Source organism: Sturnira hondurensis, unplaced genomic scaffold, assembly GCF_014824575.4.
Source record: "Sturnira hondurensis isolate 20B ecotype Veracruz unplaced genomic scaffold, ASM1482457v3 Scaffold0011576, whole genome shotgun sequence".
NCBI classification, from domain to species: domain Eukaryota; kingdom Metazoa; phylum Chordata; class Mammalia; order Chiroptera; family Phyllostomidae; genus Sturnira; species Sturnira hondurensis.
In genome coordinates, this window is record NW_028084207.1 from 686,450 (window position 1) to 700,758 (window position 14,309).

The 14,309-nt window shown below is 38.2% G+C and overlaps 1 protein-coding gene across 3 annotated transcripts; it reads left to right on the forward strand.

The window, feature by feature from the left end:
- Window positions 1–770: 770 nt before the first annotated feature.
- LPAR4 (lysophosphatidic acid receptor 4) lies at window positions 771–14,056 on the forward strand. Of its 3 annotated transcripts, XM_037060304.1 has the most exons (4): window positions 771–1,091; window positions 3,473–3,568; window positions 4,368–4,469; window positions 11,132–14,056. In XM_037060304.1, the coding sequence occupies exon 4, from the start codon at window positions 11,208–11,210 to the stop codon at window positions 12,318–12,320; it is 1,113 nt and encodes a 370-aa protein (XP_036916199.1). In that variant the 5' UTR covers window positions 771–1,091; window positions 3,473–3,568; window positions 4,368–4,469; window positions 11,132–11,207; the 3' UTR covers window positions 12,321–14,056. The 3 variants fall into 3 exon arrangements, with proteins under 3 accessions (XP_036916199.1, XP_036916201.1, XP_036916200.1); XM_037060305.1 differs by lacking the exons at window positions 771–1,091; window positions 3,473–3,568 and adding an exon at window positions 3,360–3,410; XM_037060306.1 differs by lacking the exons at window positions 3,473–3,568; window positions 4,368–4,469.
- The last annotated feature ends 253 nt before the right edge of the window (window positions 14,057–14,309 follow it).

Sequence of the window (14,309 nt, forward strand, 5' to 3'; positions counted from 1 at the left end):
GTATACAGTTGAAGATAACTCCCTATTATAACCAGATTGCATCTGTACTATTTCTTTTGGTTTTGTGCAAACCTTTGAAAATTTCATGGTAATTAGACTTCCTGCCAGGCAGTTATTCAAGAGACGTGCAGATCCTCCTTTTGCCACAGAGTACTCCCTAGTTCATGGAAGGTGGGTATTAGAGGTCCAGGATCCCCCTCCCCCATCTCCATCTGAGAGCACTTCTCTGGCTTCAGTGAATGTAGCATTGACTTGCATTTTTTTTTTGTGGTGGTGTGAGGTTTAATTCTACATAGTATAATAGGATGTATTTAAAGTAGCATTCACTTTTGCCTTTCTCTGCACCCTTATTATTATGATCAGTTTTGTTGTAATTATTCTCTTATTTTTGGTAGGTGTTAAACGTTAAAGTAAACAGGGTCTGCTCATAATTCACTCCTCCCTGCTTGGCGGTTTGTTTCCTCCTCCTCATTAGAAATGTAGGGAGGATAGCAGTCCTGTAGCAAAGACAGGCACACAGGCTTTCTCTGTGGATTAATTGGTTAGGAAAGACACTTTTTATATTGTCAAGTGGCACTTAAGCTGCTAATTCTTGACTGTGAAAACTACTTTTCCTGGGCAATGCTCTTTAAGGAAAAACTTCAGTCCAGTGATTGGTGACTAAGGGAACGATGGAGCACAGGGGATTGGGCGGGGTCTCGGCTCCTAATAATGCCTCCTTATCCAATGAAAAGCATTTCCTTTTGAGACCCCCAGAAGTTCCCCCGGCCCTCAGCTTCAGCCGGGAGTTTGGGCCTTTTCTTGTGTCCGGTTTGTTAAAGGCATGCCGGCTGCAGCATTCAAGAGGGCCATTCCTTAACAAAGGGAAAGAGATAGATGTAAATAAGCTCACATTTTCAGAATGAGCGGTTTGCTGTAAGAAGCTGCGGCAGCCCAGAGTCTGCTACTTTGGGCTGGGCTAACCTTTCCCTGTTAAAAAAAAAATAATGGATTAAAATATGCACTTTTAAAGTGCGAGTTGCCCTTTCACATGTTTATTAGCTAATTTTCTACAGGCATGAACACACTCATCTAGCACACTCTTTCTTGGGGTAAGTCTCTTTGAGAAAGATTTGATTTGGGCGTTTGTGGGTGGGGGGACGGCGTAACAAACTTCAGTGGAAACGCTTTGAGTGTTCCGGGAAAGAAGTTAGATTTCAACTCTGAAGTGCTGAACAGATCGTCGTGTTGAATGGTAAAAAACAAACAAACCAAAAACCCAAAAGTTTCTATTGTTTTGGCAATAATATTGTTTCAGTGGAGAAGATACAGGATTTTCAGGCTCTTGATTTATGTAAACATAGTTGTCCTAGAGAGCCGACTTAAAATCACAGAGTAGAGCTTAGAAATTCTTTTGGCTTGCTTTATATTTCTTTGGTTTGCAACTGATTGTGAGCTAATGTGGCTCCTATTATGATGAGGTTTCTTCTAGTCAAAGTATATGGGGCTTGCCTTTGATGCTTAATTGATTTATGAAGAATGTGACATTTGCTATATTGAATAATTCATAAACTTGACTATAAAAAAGAAACATAATTTAATGAAAAACTAATTCTGGCATAAATTGAATTTGCTATTATATGTGAAATGAATTGCTGTTTTTATACAAATGCAATAATGTGACATTTAAAATTTTCTCCTTGTATATCCTGAATATTTTTAAGATTTTTAGCAACAAGATCTTGTTGAGTTGATAAATATTGTATTTCAGTTGCTTTGTTTCAGGAAATGTAGTAATGTAATTCATCATTATTCCAGCATGGACAAAACCAGACAAATCCAAGTCTTTGAACATTTCAGAATTTGTTTGGGGTTATTCACTTGGCTACCCTACCAAATTACCATCTTTCTTTTTCCTGGACTAACATGAAGATAACAATAATAACCTAAGGTCCAAATTATTCAGTGCCTTTGAAACATGTTTATTTTTCAGAACAAACTTCCAAACAGCAAATCCCATCAACATAGATTTTTAAACCCTTTTTCCTTGTCGCAGATGAAAAGTTTACACCCCTGCTAAAAAGGATGAGTTCAGCTGATAAACTTGATGGCGTCTGCGCTCTAAAGCATCTCCTGCCAATCAGAGATGCGAATGAAAGCCCTATTGGAACAATCAGACCAGCCTTTCAGAATGTGTACTCTCTGTAAGTTAAAGAGAGGACTGGGAAGTTGCCTAACAACAACACTCAGGCCAAGCTTAGTTAGAGCCTCATTTATTCCATTCCCTTTGAGAGAAAATGCATGAGACTGTGGCCCTTGCTGTGGTGTGGTTAGGGCCTAATTGTGTAGCTGCCATTTTCCTGTGTATATGGTTATCATGTATTGGTCTGCTCCTTGGTCTTCTTAATGGGGAAGGAAAAGAAAACCTATAATGTATTTGTGAATGTTACTACTGAAAATTGGGAGCATAATACGAGGTCACCTACCCATGGGAATCCAGCCTCATTTTTTGTAGACAAGAAATTTTATCAGAACAATGCATAGGACAAGTCTACTGGTTTTATAGAATTCTGTTCTGAAGTATTTTGATGACCTTATATGTTGAAGGAGAGGGGAGACTAGGTGACTGGAGAACAGGTAGCAAAGGTTGAGGATTAAACCTTGACAGAGCTGATAAGTCTACTGATACGAGCATACAGACAGAGTATGAGAAAAATGAGGGCATTAGGAAGACTTTAGAATATAAATGGCTTCTTGATCTGTGATTTAGCTTCTGGCACTAATTAATGTTTACTTCTGATAGTAAAAAAAGATCTAAACTATACATGATTACAGACTTATTGTGGTGATCACTTTGCAATAAATGCAAATATCCACTCATGTTGTACACCTAAAGATAACATAACATTGTATGTCAATTATACCTCAATTAACATAAGTAAAATAAATCTATCTACTCTTTCACTGAGTCTAATAAAAATTAATTCCCCTTACCTCACACTTCGAGGGATTAATTTTCTTTTTGTAAGGACAAGTGGGAGCAGGTGAAAATAACTGAGTGAAGGGGTCAGTGAGGCCATGGCACCAGTTGAAGGCTGCTGTCAATTAAGGCAAAAGGTAGAAGGAGAAAATAAACTGAGGTCCACAAAGGAATTGTGAGTTGCTCTCACACAGCTAGGGATGGGGCTGGATGTGGCTGTATTGAATTAATAACAAATATGAAAGCTTCCAAGTATTTGAAATTCCAAATCTGCTTGGATTCCAAATAAAAAAGTTTTCTTTATAATCTGTATCAGTTGTGAAATGCATCAAAGAAAGAAATGTTAATGTTTCTGTCTTCCTTTAAGATAAACCAGTAAAATAATATTCATTTTATTCCAGGAATATTGCTCTCTGGAGGGGTGTGAAAATAAATTCTCCTCAATATTAAGGTTGTATCAAATATATTTTCAATTGTCTAATGATTTTATTATTTTTATTTTGACTCTCTTAGATTCCAAAAAATACTTCAGGAGAGTTGCAGGATTATTTAGCAGTCCACTTTGCTTAGGCCACCTTTGTTCAGAAGAGGTTGAGATGTGAAAATTATGTAAGTTTGGCACTGGCAGATGACTGTACTTTACAGGCAGTGAATGAGTAGGGCTCAAATGCAGGTGTTACTTGTGAGAATTGCCAACTGTCTCTGGTTGGATATAAGTATTTGGTGCAGAGTTATGATGTGAGGATGCTGTAGGCCTGCTTTGTTGGGTAGGCCTAGTCCATCCTGGGAGAGGCAGCATTGATTGTCAGCGTGCGAACAACACCCAGTCATTGAAGCCTCGCTCCTGTCACCCTAGTTCAGTGGAGAAATAAATTTAGCTGGGGTGGGAGTTCAGGTTGGAGACAGGGCAGTGTGGGGTCTCCACCTGTTGTTCCAGTTTTCTTTCCTGCTCCCTTATCAAGGCTCTTGCCCAATTGTAACAGTTGTCGCCAGGGGAAAAGAAAAGAAAGAGAGAACAAAGAACCAATATAACTTCAGAACGAACAAAGAAATCTCCTTTGTTCAGTTATTTTTAATTTAATGTATTGCCCGATGGGAGTGGAGAAAGCATTTTCATGCCTTTTGTCACTTGTTATCTTTAGATGATTACAGGTTACACAGACTCAGACTTTATGCTTGTTAGTATAACTAAGAAAATCTAGCACAGTAGTGGCAGGTTTGGAAAAGAAAATGTTACCTGAAATTCTGTAATAATAAAATCCAAAACATTTAGATACCATTAAAAATATGTTGGTTGTCATTTACTTTGATTTATATCATATAAGACTTTTTACCCTATGATCTTGCCATACATTTTATTGAAAAGTTCTTTCCATGTCACACTATCGTGACTAATTCTGTTTCACAGAATCCATTGGAAGAAATCCCTAACCACAGTACCTCCAGAAAGTTCATTGATTATCCAAGTCTGAGATAAAATTGGTGCCAGAATTTGGTTTAAACTAATGCGGTGAGTACCAATCTCCTGGTAATAGCTTCCTCAAGATTCTTAAGTTTATTCTTGAACTTTTTTTTGTAACCAGTACTTCCAGTTTATTACAGATTATCTAATCCCCAAATCAGGAATGGACAGAGCAGTTGTAATTGTGTATTCTCATCCAGGCAATTTCAGTGTAGACAAATATTGATTCCTTGGTTTAAGCCTCTGTGCCACTGGTATATATATCCCCTGTAAGATGGGAGACATGGTCTTTATTCATATTATCAGGATCAGTATGCAGTAATTTCAAATGAATCAGTATGCAAATTGATAACTAATTTTCTTGTCCAAATCTGTGTAACAAAGCTGAATTCCTTGTTGGCATGTATTAGCCACGCAGAACTTGGAAACACAGGAACACCCAAACTTTTTCCCCAAAGATCTGAGGCTTCTGCTGAGATGATATATTGTCTCAAGACAATTTCATAATATTAGGTTGAGCAATTTCTCTGCAGTTGTCTTACTCTATAACTGCTAGGGGAAATTCTACTCTAGGAGGGTTGATGCAATCTTTGGCCCTCTCATGTTGAGGACTAAACCATATTATTTTCTAAAGACTAGACTCTGTCATCAGGTTAGTGGGAGGCTGGAGTACATTTTGGTGAAAGAAAATCATGTTAATTTGTGAGACTAGAATTTGCTCATATTAAAGCCTATGTAGATATCCTGCTTTTCGCAAACAAAGTATGCAGGGGGGCAAAACAGCCATAATAATCTCAGTGCAAAGCAAATTCAGTGTAGAGAAGCCATTTTTAGAAGAATATTTCTTGCATCAAAACTAAATAAGGCTGTCAGTTTATTGTCTGAAGAGATTAATCCAAAAGACAAAACAAAACAACAGCAACAACTCATGGACACAGATAACAGCATGGTGATGACCAAAGGGAAAGGGGGTGACAGGAGATAGAAGAATGGAGGATAAATGGTGATGGAGGGAGACTTGACCTGGGGTGGTGAATACCCAGTACAACATACAGATGATGTATCATAGAATTATGCACTTGAAACCTATATAATTTTATTAACCAATATCACTCTAAACATTTGACACACAGGGAGGCTTGTTTGAAATGAGACGGGATACAGATCAATTTGCCAGCGCAGGTAAAATATTTACCTATGGGTTCCTCCTTATGTAATGTCATAAGGCTGGGTTGCATTTTGAAAAAGATTATGGAACATCAGCCAGTGCATAGTTACATCAGCTGGGACCACATGGATGATGGTGACCTGTCCTGGAAGATTTCAGTAAGGAGTCCTATCTGTTAGCAGCTGCTCATCTGAGGAGCAACAGTGTGTTCATATCCCCCACGACACCAGCATGACAGTTTGGATCTGTATTTGTTGTAACATTTTTGTATTTTTTAGTTTGCTTCACTGCTAGATATTTATAGGCAAGGATACAATAGGTTTCAGCTTCCTCTGAAAACCATTGTGTCAATGTTCCTAAGCAGCCAACCAGAGCAGAAAGAGGAAATGCTCTGGGAATCAGAAGCACTCTGGTCTGATCCAGGCTTATAAAAAAGGGAGCAAAGCATGAGAATTTGAGTATACTTTGCCTTCAAGCCTTGTTTTTTTGTTTTTGTTTTTTTTTAAAATTTCTGGACTATCTTCTGTAGGGAACAAAAGCCAGCCAGCTTTTCTAGGCTACTGGGCATGTGTCAGAATTTAGAGCTTTATTTTCTTTTCCTTTTTTTTAAAAAAAGATTTTACTTATGTGTTTTCAGAGAGAGGAGAAGGGAGGGAGGAGAGGAGAAACATCAATTGGTTGCCTGACCAGGAATCGAACCAGCAACCTTTGGGTTCACAGGCCAGAGCTCAATCCACTGAACCACACTAGCTAGGGCTAGAGCTTTGTTTTCAATACATCTTGTGAAAGGTTAGCATTAGTAAAGTGAAATGATTTAAGTATTCATTTTTGTAGGACCAAAAGTTTAACACCACTTCCTCCAAGAGTCCCAAAGACCCCAAACAAGGTATGTTTCATTAACATTGGAAATATTTTTAAAAAGAACCAAATCGTGAACATTAGTATGAACTGTCTGAATTGGCTCCATATGTGTAGGTCAGAGTTAAAAATTCATTGGGGGTCAGATTTCTCTTTGGTCAACCTCGAGGTGACCTGCTTCCCGTCCATTGTCAATGAACATACACCCACCCAGCACTCTGACCCATCTAGGTGATTAATTGTTGGAATAATTGGCCGCAAAGGTCTTCACAAGACAATAGTGTAGTGCTACTTGCAGTGGAAGATGTAATTAACTGCGTCAGTCTATTTTTTCTTCTTGATCTCATCTGAAGCTCAAGAGTTGGCCCTTTGCCTCCATTCACTGCACAATGTTAGCCATTTAGGAAAATCTAGTGGTTAAAAAACACTGTTGGTTTTTTTAAAATTTTTTTTAGAAAAGCGAGGAAGCCAGTCAGAAAAGAGGACTTGTTTTTTTGAAGAATGTTGTTAATTCTCCTTCAGAATCAGTGTAAGAGCCAAATACCTGTCTGATTTTTTTAAGCATTGCTCAGCGGGAAATATTCCTTTAGAGTACTCTCTTGGATTGTCCTGTTATGCAAAAATTGTGTTGTTAAGGTTGAAACTCAAGAGGGGCTCTCTGAGATGTAAAGTATATGTGGTGTGAGGAGAAGGATGTGTTGCCAATGTGAAGTTCAGCATACCAAGAAAGACAGTAGTAGGTGTCTAGTTGTGGAGTGAGAAGGAAACACGCTTCTGTGATGTTTCTTTGTGGTTAGGTAGAACTGAATACTGGCAAGCTCATAAAGCTCTTCATAAGCCCTGTTGAATCTTCCTAACCTCAGCCGTGAGGCTTAGAGGTATGTTTATACAGGGAAGGGAAACTGTATAGCCAAGTTACGGAGTGAACCAGTTTCAGAGTCGGAAATAGAACTCCTTGCTTCCAAGGCTGTGTTAGGCCCAGGACCACACCCTCCCTGCTAGACAGCAAAGGTGCTGTGTGTTCAAACAAGGGAAAGCTATGAATAGGGTCTTAATGGCAGTTTCCCATGCCCTCTCTTCAGGATTGACACTGTAATGCTTTCTTGTCTGTGGTCCTTTCTCTCCCACAATATTTGGTTACTCAAAGCAGCAAAGCAGAAGTATCAGACATTTGCAGACTGCCTGTTGTGGGCGTAGTGCATACATTCTGGGAGACATAAAACTGAATGGAAAACTGGGGAGACAGAACTCACCTATTTCAAACACATATCTTGGGCAGCACAAAATAATACATAGTTAGTAAGCTAGAAGCATGCTGTGTAAATGGGTCACCAGTGGGCAGACTGGAGGGACTCTGGGAAGGGGTGAAAAGACTTCTATTATGAAAGCATTTTCCAAATAAATAAACTTATTGGCAGTACTTATTATAGAAGGCAGGTGCAAGAACATCTTAGTGAAAAAAGCTTGGTCGTAATGTTGGATTTTGCAGTCCTATAATTTTTTGAGATTGTGTAACTATATTATAAGGATATTTTTGACTATCTTGATTTCTTTCTTTTTAAAAAAAACATGTATTTATTTTTAGAGAGGGGATGAAGGAAGAGAGGAAGAGTGGGAGAGAAACATTGATGTGCAAGAGAAACATCAATGTGTGGTTGCCTCTTGAGTGTCCCCTACTGAGGATCTGGCCCACAACTCAGGCATGTGACCTGATAGGGAATCAAACTGGTGACCTTTTGGTTCACTAGATGACACCCAACTCACTGGACCTACACCAGTCAAGTCTTGATTTCTTCCAACAATTAAAAAAAGATCTCTTGACTAGGGGTATTAAAATAGTATATAAGTGGTTTAAGCCATTGACAAGTCTGCCATTTCCTTTTTATTTCTGCCATCTCATTGGTGAAACCATGTGCAGAAACTTGTGTCTACAGCTCCCAAAGTAGTGTATGAAATCCATTGACTGCATTTTTCCAGTCTCTTCCTGTATTTTCCTGATCAGCTTCAGTGGCCTTAAGCATAGTAATTGCATACTGTTCTTCCTGAGAAAGCTAAAATGAATGAGCTAAAGCAAGATAGAGAAGATGGGATTGGAGTTCTTTCGAAGCAGAAATGCCTTGAGGCCCTGAATACAAATAGATGGCAGCACTGACATCTACCCAGCAACATCTTTTCCCCCCACTCTTTCTTCTCCTCTTTCTCTCAATTCTCGTTTTCCTTTCTCTGCTGCTTTCTTTCCCCTCTCTTCACCCCACCTATTTTTCCTACTTCCTCATCTGGCTTTTTTCCCCCCATCCTGGACCTTGCTTGTTTTAGCTCCTGTTTCTGTATATCAAGGTTGCTCCTGGCAAATTTGTGCTGGGCTCCTGAGTTAAAATGGTGAAGAGGGAAGATGACCTTAGAGCCGTGTTAGGCTCAGGGGAAGCACCCCATAGAGATTTTTTAAAATGGGAAATCAGGAATAGCAAGTTCCCAATTTGAACTTGAAAACTTCAGCTATGAAAAATGACAATGCTGCTTTGCACCCTGTATTATCCGAGGTCATCTCTCCCTGTAGGCACTGCAGTGAGTGAATTATTTTTCTCAAGTCATTTTTTTCTCAAGCCAAACCCTGAAATGACTTGAGGCCTTTATATGTCTGGCAGGTTCTCCCATCCACTCCCTTCTTTTTTATATAGAAATGATCTTTGGCCTGTTCTCTGGGAGCTGGAAGGAAAGAGTGACATAAAGAGGAATCGCTTCAACAAAATGCCTTTCCATTTTAAAATATAATATGTAAAAACCCATTACTGGGTATATCAGAGAACAAAGACCACTTCTATCCCATATCCTCCTCATTCAAGAGAATTCGTTCAGCAGCTGCTTGTCCATAGGGACATATACAACATTCAAAAGACAGTCCTTGTCCATTGTCAGCTGTTGGTCTAGGAGAAGGTTAGTAAGATTTCTATATGCAACTTTGAATGATGTTGGCTCGGATACCCAACAGTGATGATTAAGTCAATGACTGACACATGTACAAGTGGTGGCAGGCAGAGGGCACATAACTGGCCAGTTGAGAATATGTTTCACTTGTATTCATCTTAGGAGCTGAAGGCATGAAAGTAACTGATGGAATGGGCAGTGGGAGAGGGAGAAGGAAGATATCCAGGCTTAGGGTTTAGCACAAGAGAAGCTTGGAAAGGGGACCACAATCTGCAAGAGGGAAATGCTGAGATTGTTATTTGAATTCTCTCTCTAGAAAGGCAGTGTGATATAGTGAAAAAACTTTTACCTGGAACTTTTAATTAACTGGCAGATCCCTGCTCTCTGAAATCATGTTTTAGAAGAAAAAGGTGAATCAACAATTTACTGTATTTTGCCATGTGTAGTGTGCACTTTCCTGCCCAAATTTTTGAGGAAAAACAAGGATGCACATTATACATAGGTACTACTGATTCTGTATTTATTTAAATGTTTTTAATTCTTTTATTTATGCTTATGCATTAAAAATGTAACTCTAGAAAGCAGTGTCAACGTCCATATGCAAAATAATACCCTGGGATCTGAGTTTTGTTTCTAAATATAAAAAAGTATAAAATTGAATAAAAAATTAAAATGGAAGAGTTTTCCCCTTAAAGTTTGCCCCCAAAATATGGGTGCACCAGGATACATGGGAGCACATTACAATGGCAAAATATGGTACTTCAAGGAGTTTAGTCTCCACTTTAAAATTAGTCTTTTAAAGAAAGCCCTGGCTGGTGTAGCTCAGTGGATTGAGCGCGGGCCTGTGAACCACACAATCATGGTTCAATTCCCAGTCGGGGCACATGCCTGGGTTGGAGGCCAGTTCCTAGCAGGGAAGTCACGAGAGGCAACCATACATTGATATTTCTTTCCTTCTCTCCTTCCCTTCTCCTCTAAAGATAAATAAATAAAATCTTTTAAAAAATCTTTTAAAGATTTTATTTATTTATTTTTAGAGGGGAAGGGAGGGAAACCATCCATGTGTGGTTGCCTATCCCATGCCCCCTGGTGGGGACCTGGCCAGCAACCCAGGCATGTGCTCTGACTAGGAATCGAACCAGTGACCCTTTGGTTTGCAGGCTGGCTCAAGCCTCACAAACCCAGGCAGTCTCCACTTTTTAAAGAGCATGTCTCAGAGGTCGCATACCCACTTGTGGTCTTATGCAATGAAAGTAATACTGAGGCAATGAAGTTTAGCAGTATTGGAGAACAGACAATCCAATGTAGAGTAGTTTAACAATTAAGCCTCAGGTTCTGCTTCTGTGATACAGTAATGATTCCTGTCTTGCCTACCTTATGATGTTTTTGTGGAAATCAAATAAAGCATTGTTTTGAAAGCTAAAACGTACCACATAAATTTCAGAGTTTTAGTGTTGTTTTAACTATCAGAGTCTGTACTCCCCCACCCCTGGCCTTGATCTGTCACCTTGAGATATAACCACAACACCCCATTCCTGTTTATCACAATGCCATAGTACTGCAGTTACTGTATTGAGTGTGACCTCTTCCACCCCTGTAACATACTCTTATAGTACTTTATAGTGTATGGTAGGTACTCAAAAGGTGCTTGTCAAAGCAAATTGTTATTTCCAATCCGGATAGACAGAGTATCTTTTACTCCTCAGAAAACGTGGATGGAAGGCAGATATGATGAATCATTCCATCTTGTCTCCCATAGGAGGAAAACATTTCCTACTAGTCCCTAGTCTGAGAGTGGTGAACCCTGCAGCCAGCAGGCCTCCTGAAAAAAACCCATGGGTGACAGAAGATTCATTGACTTCCAATTCCAAGATTTAAATTCAAGCCTCAGACCCAGGTTGGGCAATGCTACTGCCAATAATACTTGCATTGTTGATGATTCCTTCAAGTACAATCTGAATGGTGCTGTCTACAGTGTTGTATTCATCCTGGGTCTGATAACCAACAGTGCTTCTCTGTTTGTCTTCTGCTTCCGCATGAAAATGAGAAGTGAGACAGCTATTTTCATCACCAATCTGGCCCTCTCCGATTTGCTCTTTGTCTGCACTCTACCTTTCAAAATATTTTACAATTTCAACCGCCACTGGCCTTTTGGTGACACTCTCTGCAAGATCTCTGGGACTGCATTCCTTACCAACATCTATGGGAGCATGCTCTTCCTCACCTGTATTAGCGTGGATCGTTTCCTGGCCATTGTCTATCCCTTCCGATCTCGTACCATTAGGACCAGGAGGAATTCTGCCATTGTGTGTGCTGGAGTCTGGATCCTAGTCCTCAGTGGTGGTATTTCCGCCTCTTTGTTCTCAACCACTAATGTCAACAATGCAACCACCACCTGCTTTGAGGGCTTCTCCAAACGTGTCTGGAAGACTTATCTGTCCAAGATCACCATATTTATTGAAGTTGTTGGGTTCATCATTCCTCTGATATTGAATGTCTCTTGCTCTTCTGTGGTGCTAAGAACCCTCCGCAAGCCTGCTACACTGTCTCAAATTGGGACCAATAAGAAAAAAGTGCTGAAGATGATCACAGTGCATATGGCAGTCTTTGTGGTCTGTTTTGTCCCCTATAACTCCGTTCTCTTCCTATATGCCCTGGTGCGCTCCCAAGCCATTACCAATTGCTTTTTGGAAAGATTTGCTAAGATTATGTACCCAATCACTTTGTGCCTTGCAACTCTTAACTGTTGCTTTGACCCTTTCATCTATTACTTTACCCTTGAGTCCTTTCAGAAGTCCTTTTACATTAATACCCATATCAGGATGGAGTCCCTGTTTAAGACTGAAACACCTCTGACCACAAAGCCTTCCCTTCCAGCTATTCAAGAGGAGGTTAGTGATCAAACAACACATAATGGGGGTGAGTTGATGCTGGAATCCACCTTCTAGGTACGAGAACTGTCTTTAGGTCCAAATATGTTTTCTCCTATGATTATTTTCCTATGCTATGAAAAAGAGGAAAGATTTGAAGCTAATGATACTGAGAATAGATTAATGTAATAAAATACAGTCAGATACATTTATTTGAACATTTACTGTACATATGCTGTTTTGTTCAATAATTATAGGTCAAGACTAATTACAACAACCAAAAGTAGTTGTCAAACTCTTCCTCTGGTTTGAAATTTCATTGTATTGCATTATATAACTGGCCAGTGGCCTTGACTGGTGATATGGAGATTACTTTCTAACTTTTAAAAAGATATTTCCATTCTGAAAATATTTGTTAATTAGGTTGGGCCTATAAATATAGAACAAATTCAGGGAGTATTTTAAAAAAAACATTTTGTATTACTACTGATATATTTTTGTTTGAATTGTTTGAATTTTCATCAAGTTTATTTTAGCACGAGAACATATTTTAGCCTAAAATAATTAAGAAATGTATCAAGTTTAAAAGAGCTGGCAAATTTATTGTATATATGTTAAAAGCAGAAACATAAGTTGTGTTTGCATGAATATGGATGAAAAAAAAAACAGAAAATTAACTGGATTTACACATTTGCCGTAACCAGCTGTATCAGTTTTGAAAAATGTTCTTTTTTTTACACTACATTAAGAATTTCATATGAAACTTCAAATCCAGGAAGCTGCTAAATAAGTGCCTCAGACAAGTGCACAACAAATCTTGGAAAACAACAAATGTCAGTAAATAATCTAAGCAACACCAACCTTGTTTCTTCACATGTCAATATTTTGTTTGAGGGACTGGTTTCTATAAAATAGTCTCCATGTGAAATTTTGGGGCACAATGCAGCCAGAAAGCTGCTTTACTTGTCTCTCAGGAGCAAATTGAAGCGATAAATTAACAACAAGGTCATAAAACAAAACAATAAAACCCCCAAAAAGTGCTTTCTCAAAATTTGCATTAATCATTTCAGGAGGTAGGAGAGATTTGTAACTTTAAGTTGCTTGTTTTTTTCAAATTAAATTTTGGAACATGGTATAGCCAGAGCTGCTGAATTTGTGCTCAGGTTGGGAGCTTATTGAAAAAATTACATAAACTAAACGAAACCAATACAAACCACAAACAAGCAAACAGAAAACCCAGAAAAACTACAAAACAATAAGAAGAGCAAAAGATATTCCTAGCACTTGCACTAATGTTTTATTTATTTTCTGAGGATCTTTAAATTTAAAAATTTGTATGAACTTTTGGAGTACAATATAGGTAGAATTCTGCTGAATTTGTGCCCAGGTGGGGCATGAATTGGAAAAAAAATCAAACCAAAACAACCCCCAACAAAAATGAAAAAAAACATGAATACTTTAGAGCTTGTATTTTTTGAGCATTTGTAAAACTTGAAAAATGGTATACCATTAATATGATGCTTTGGACATAAATGCAGCTATGTACTAAGTTCAGGGGCAATTAAAATCAATATTTTTAAAAAGGAAGAAAACCTATTTTGTAACTCACTTAACACAAGCAACAACTTAAAAAAAACTACCATTTATTGGTTGAAGTAAATTTAAAAATAGTGAGACTTGTAAGAAAACCTCTGAGTACAGTAATGCTTTAAAGATGATATATTGTGCTTATATCTGAAGTGATGGAAAAATGAGCTCATTATATACACTACAGAAAAAAAATCAAAACACCACAAAGCAAGAAAAATATTCTTAAAATGGGTATTAATTAATTTTAAGAATATCTGGATGATATAGCAATTTAAAAATGCTAAGATATCTCAAGTAAAACTTCTAGGAACAATGCATATTATAAGTTGCTGAACTTGTACCAGAAAGTGAATAAAATATTAATAACCATAAAACAACAAAAAGTATAAATTTTAAAGCAATAAGCAAAATTCTAAACCTCTTCTTATCCTTTTCTCCTGATAGCACCTAGACTTGAAAACACTAAACTTTTAAGTA

Coding starts and splice junctions, on each gene's coding strand:
- LPAR4 (XM_037060304.1), top strand. CDS start 11,208: ATGGGTGACAGAAGATTCATTGACTTCCAATTCCAAGATTTAAATTCA.